The 5,878-nt window shown below is 57.3% G+C and overlaps 1 protein-coding gene across 1 annotated transcript in view; it reads right to left on the reverse strand.

The window, feature by feature from the left end:
* LOC113407803 (transcription factor COE1-like) overlaps positions 1–5,878 on the reverse strand; it is a 67,481-nt gene that overhangs the window by 3,934 nt on the left and 57,669 nt on the right. The window contains exon 8 of the mRNA XM_026658182.2: positions 730–795. Within this exon, the coding sequence (XP_026513967.1) occupies positions 730–795 (66 nt within the window). The remainder of the gene's footprint in view (positions 1–729; positions 796–5,878) is intronic.

The raw sequence follows: 5,878 nt of genomic DNA on the forward strand, positions 1-5,878 counted from the left end.
GTGGGGGGCAGGGAGCGGAGGAGGATGGATTGGGCAGTGAAGGGGTGTGAGTGGGAGGGCATGGAGGAGGTGTAGGGGGCAGGGAGCTAATGGAGATGGATGGGGCAGTGAAGGGGTGGGAGGGCATGGAGGGGGTGTGGGGGGAGGGGCAGGGAGTGGAGGGGGATGGATGGGGCGGTGAAGGGGTGGGAGGGCATGGAGGGGTAGTGGGGGGTAGGGAGTGGATGGGGATGGACGGGGCAGTGAAGGGGTGGGGGTGGGAGGGCATGGAGGGGGTGGGGCTGTGCACGGGGTGTTATCTGACCCAATCTCTGTCTCACGGTGCCAGACCGTGCCCACCCCCACTCCTGGGCTCTGGGAGGTGGGCGCTGATGCCAGATGGCCCCTCTGGGTCCCAGCTCGCACTCTGGGGCAGGAGCCAGTCACAGAGTGAGGGGCACGGGGGGGACGGGACACGTCCCTCTGGCAGGAGACTGTCACTGCTCACAGCCTCCCCAGGCACCAGGCTCTGGCCGGGTGGTGGCAGGACCCGTGTCCCATCTCCTGCCTGGGTGCTGGCGCGGGGCTGTCACGCCGTCACAGGCTTTGGTCCCCAGGCCACGTCAGGCAGCACAGGCTGGGCAATGCCCAGGAAGTGGGGGTCAGATGCCCTGGTGACGGGCAGGCCGACGGGGCAGTCTCCCACCCCCTTGTCCCAGCCAGTCCAGCTGGGCGCCAGTCCTGCGGTACCTGGTTATTGTGCGGCATCCCATACAGGGCCTCCACCAGGTCTGCCGCCCTCTTCAGCAGGACTTCCTGGGGGGAGAGAGGGGGCTCAGAGGGGGCCAGCGGGGGCTCCGCCCGGCCTCCCCAGGCTGGTAACACTCAGCAGAAGGAGAGTTCTCCAGTCACCTCTCAACGGCGCCGCACCCCCGCAGCACGCCTGGCGCGTTAATCCACGGCCTCTTCACAGCGCCACCCCCAAAGCCAGATGCTTGGCAGGGCCCTCGCCCGCTCACCCCCACCTCCGCAGTGCACGGTGCCCATCACCACTGGGACGGGATGGCCCGGCCATGCCCTGCCTCTGCCCAAATCCACGCGCATGCCCATTCCCACCTCCACAGCCCCACTTGCCTCTGGGCATCACCCCACTGTGACGCTGCAGAGCAAGTGCCAGCTCCTGCCAAGGTCCCCGTGTCTCAGCTGAACAGTGACCAATTCCCGGCTGGAACCAGTCTGGAACCAGCTGAAAACGGGCACGAGGGGGAGGAGAATGTGTTTGGTGTTTTAGGGAATGTTTGTGAGCTGCTGCCTGCATTAATCTCACTGATCCCAGCTGTATCCCAGGTAGTCCCGTGTGAGCATTTGTACTGCGAGTGTGTAACTCACCAGCCGGGAGAGGGACAGGAGTGTGGGAAGTGCTGGTCTCCAACAGGTGCCGTGTCCTGCCCGACACGAGTCGTGCAAGTGGATTCCTCCCGTTGGCTGAGTTCGCAGCTCAGAGCACGTGGGGAAAGGGGGATAAAACCCCCTAACAAGAGGGAATTGTATCTCTATGCGGCTTGGACTTTGGGGGCGAGAGACCGGAGCGCCCAAGGGGACGTCTGCTGGACGTCCATGGTCAGGCTGTTACGGGCCCTGAGGAGTTTGCACTTGGTAATTGGTTGGTGAAATCGGAGCACAGATCTCCCAACCAATGTGGGGCTTGTGCCCTGGTTCCTGGCAGCCTGCCCTGAGATTGGTTCTCACGCTCCTGAGTCCCGGCAGGGCAGCCTGACGCGACCCCCAACATCCAGGTGCCACAGATGCTCCTGAACGTGCCCCAGGGTTCATAGAATATCAGGGTTGGAAGGGACCTCAGGAGGTATCTAGTCCAACCCCCTGCTCAAAACAGGACCAATTCCCAACTAAATCATCCCAGCCAGGGCTTTGAGGTTCCCCTATTCTACGCCGTCTTTCCCCTCCTTACGGCTATTTCGATCTGCCACTCCTGCCGCGCCACGCTCCAGCAGGGCAGCCTCCAATGGGGAGAGGTCTGGTCGAACCTTACCTCTTCTGTGTGACAGATAAGCTGCTTTCTGGCTCCAGCGATGGCACTGCGCCCCCGCTCCATGCCAGCCTAGCTCTGCGCAGTGCGGGTCAGGTTTTCACAGCCTGCACCTGCACTGCGCCAAGCCCAATGTTAGCAGCATCAGGGCAGGAATCAAAGGGTTTGCTGAGATCAGGGCTGGCTGAAACTGGCTCTTTAGACAAAATCTTTCTCCCAGGCCTGGGTCCAGGCCTCCTGCTCCGGTTCCCCTTTTTTGTAGGGTCTGTTCTGGGGTCACAATGTCACTAAACCCCTTTACAAACCTCCGGTGATAGCTGGCCAGACCTGCTGCTTGGTCTGTGGGGCAGGCCAGCTCCGCATGGCTTCCACCTTCAAAGGGTCGGGGTGAACCAACCCACTGCCCATCCTGCGTCCTAGGCAAGGTACCTCTGCGGCCCCCAGCTTGCATTGAGACACCTTGCCAGTGAGGTTGGCTTCTCCACCCCTCTGCAATACAGTTCCCACATGGCTCAGGTGGTCTAAGAACAGCTAAGCCGTCTGCAGAGGCCCTGGAGAAGGTCTGTGATCCCCGCAGGACAGCCCCTCCCCCACCGCATTAATGAACCTCCACCCCCGAGAGACCAGATTCCACTGGGAAAACTGACCTTTCCTGGCCACAGCATTCAAGGGAATTTGCCAATAGCCACGAGTCAAATCCAGAGTGCTTGCATTAGCAGGGCCTCTCTCCGCGGTGTGGGGTAAGGGCCAGGCTCGCCTTTACTCTTCTAAAACCCATCTCCTGGTTTTATCCCTGTGAGGTACCATCCCGACAGGAGATGCCCAGGGGCTTCATGCTCCACCTCGTCCTGAATCTGTCGGATTTCTCCGATGGCCCGGCATGCTCCTCGCGGGGCAGCGGGGGCCCTGCAGTGTCAGTGGCATGCGCTGTTCTGTCAGTTAAACCTGGCCGCTTGGAAAATACCTGCCAGCAACGTCTCCTGCTTTTGGGGTGGGCTCAAACCCTGCCACATCTCTGCGCTCTCCAGAGACATCTCTCCCTTACCCACCCTGACCAAATCTATTCACGGGGCAGGAAATGTTCCCACGTTCCCCTCATCGCCCTTTCGGGGTCTACTCTCCATCTGCTGACATGTCCCGTTTGCATGGCCACGGGGCTCCCCTACATCCCTGCCCGCATTCACGCTCTCCAGCGCCCCCAAAGTGCCTCCAACAATCCTGCATCTTGTCCTTCCTCACTGGAATCAGCGCTGGCCCCACGGCATCACCTGTGCCCAAAGACGTCTCTCCAGCCTGCCCGCCAGCCCCAGCCTCCTTCAAGGTTCTGACGCACGGGGCCATCACAGCCTTTACATTCGCTATCACACTCCCCTACTGTCCTGTCTCCTCTGTACCACCCTCCCAAGACCGGGGTCCCCACACCTGTCTCCCCAAAGGAGATTGAAAGGGGCAAACCCCATAGACTCTTGGGTAATGAGAGCAAGGGCTGAAGGTGATCATGAGAAACTGTTTGATCTGGTGGCCAAGGAGCCATTGTTGGGGTAGTTACGGAGGAGGTGAAGGCAGCCGTGTGCGACAAAAACCATCCACAGTTTTAGAGGCTGCAGAAGTTGCTGATGAATATAGAATCCTAGACTCGAAGGACTAGAAGGGACCTCGAGAGGTCACCTAGTCCAGTCCCCTGCTCTCAGGGCAGGACTAATTATCTAGACCATCCCTGACAGGTGTTTGTCCAACCTGCTCTTAGAAATCACCAATGACGGAGATTCCACAGCCTCTCTAGGCAATTTATTCCAGTGCTTAACCACCCTGACAGTTAGGAGGTTTTTCCTGATGCCCAACCTAAACCTCCCTTGCTGCAATTTAAGCCCATTGCTTCTTGTCCTGTCCTCCGAGGTTAACGAGAACAATTTTTCTCCCTCCTCCTTGTAACGTTTTATGTACTTGAAAACTGTTATCATGTCCCCTCTCAGTCTTCTCTTCTCCAGACTAAACCAACCCAATTGTTTAAATCTTCCCTCATAGCTCATGTTTTCTAGACCTTTCATCATTTTTGTTGCTCTTCTCTGGACTCTCCGATTTGTCCACATCCTTCCTGAAATGCGGTGCCCAGAACTGGACACAATACTCCAGCTGAGGCCGTATCAGCGCTGAGCAGAGCGGAAGAACGACTTCTTGTGTCCCGCTAATACATCCCAGAATGATATTTTTCATGATCACCATCGGCCCCTGCCCCCATTATCCACTGTCTCATAAAATCACCCATTGTGTGCACCTATTCAGGTGAGTGACCCTGTCAAACACTCCAATGTTTCTATACGTCACTGAAGAGGGCTCAGGGGTGAGCTCCAATCTTTCCAACACATTTTCTTTACAAATCTTGTCCACCTCAGCATCGCCCTGCTCCAGATCGTTACAAGCTTGTCTGGCTTTCCCAGCTGATCTGGTTAAGAGGACATGCATGTGCTTGTCCTCTGGGACACTGCGCGCCCCACACAGTCTCTCTTCTGTGCAGTCGGGCAGACCTTCTCCCACTCCCTGGTGCTGGGGGTGTGTGTGTGATCACTGGTTAGAGAAACTCCGTTCGCTGTTCCAGTCCTTTGGGCTGCACTGCTGGAGCTCCCGTCTGCCTCTGGTGGGGTCTGCCACTGTCTGGGCTGCTTCGGTCTCCCTGACCCGCAGTTCCCCCATCAGTTTCTGGTGCTCGTGTTCTTCCTGGGCTCTTGGGGGTTGCAGTTGGGCCAGTTCCCCTGTGGGGGGCTCCTCTGTCGTATCTGGGGCTGGAGGGTCCTTGGGCTTCACCACCTCTTCTTCCCCGGGGGCCTGGTCCAAGCTCTCAGCGCCTGATCTGGGGTTTTCCTGTTATGGGATATTCCCCTCTGCAAACGGATCTGTTCCAGGTCTTTCCCCGCCGTGGGTCGCTCATTGTGTCTATTCTGTGACCTGGGCAATTCTCAATACCAAGTTTACACTTTTAACAGTGCTGGGGTCCTGCTCTGTAAACGTCACTCATCTGGGGGATGTGACGCCTGCCACAGCTACGCGGGGGTCAGGCTGCCCTGCAGGGGCTCCAGAGCGTGAGAACCAATCTCAGGGCAGGCTGTCAGGAGCCAGGGCACAGAGCCCAAACGGGGTGTGAGTTCTGTACTTCGATTTCACCAACTAATCATCAAGGGCAAACTCCTCAGGCACCATAACAGCCTCAAGCCAGTCCCTTGGGTGCTCCGATCTCTCTTGCCCCCCTGGTGAGCTGCCTCGTGACAGCTGGTCCCTCTCACCAGGAATCACAGCACTATTCAGCTTACTTCCCGTCCCAAAGGAACAGTCACTTACCCCAGGTCAGTTGCACCTTAGATCTCACACCAGAGACACAATAAACTATCTAACGATTAACTAGGAAAAGGAAATGAGAATTATTTACAAGGTTAAAGCAGGTAAACATACACACACACAAGTTCCAATCTTAAGCTTCAAAAGGTAACACAATCTTCTATAATAAACAAGCTCTTTATGTCCTTTAGGGCTAACCCGGGCTAAGCACTGGGGATCTTTTGCTTATGCCGAGAAACCTCGACCCCCAGAGTCCAAGCATCATAAAGATCCCGTTCCTTCTTGCTAGGGGTTTCTATTCCTCGCCCCCCCGCCCCATGTGCTCTGAGCTGCAAACTCAGCTGATGGGAGAAATCCACATCTTCACGGAGGGAGGAGGGCAGAACAACCAATGTCTTTTGTCCTCGTTAATGTCCCACAATAGTCCGTCTGGTGTCGCCGGCCCTTCCCTGTGGGCCAGGACGTAACACCTGTTGGAGACCAGCACTTCACACCAGTTACTGTCTCTCTCCTCTCTGGTGA

This window comes from Terrapene carolina, unplaced genomic scaffold (assembly GCF_002925995.2).
Source record: "Terrapene carolina triunguis isolate 2854851 unplaced genomic scaffold, T_m_triunguis-2.0 Scaffold405, whole genome shotgun sequence".
Taxonomy (NCBI): Eukaryota; Metazoa; Chordata; order Testudines; family Emydidae; genus Terrapene; species Terrapene triunguis.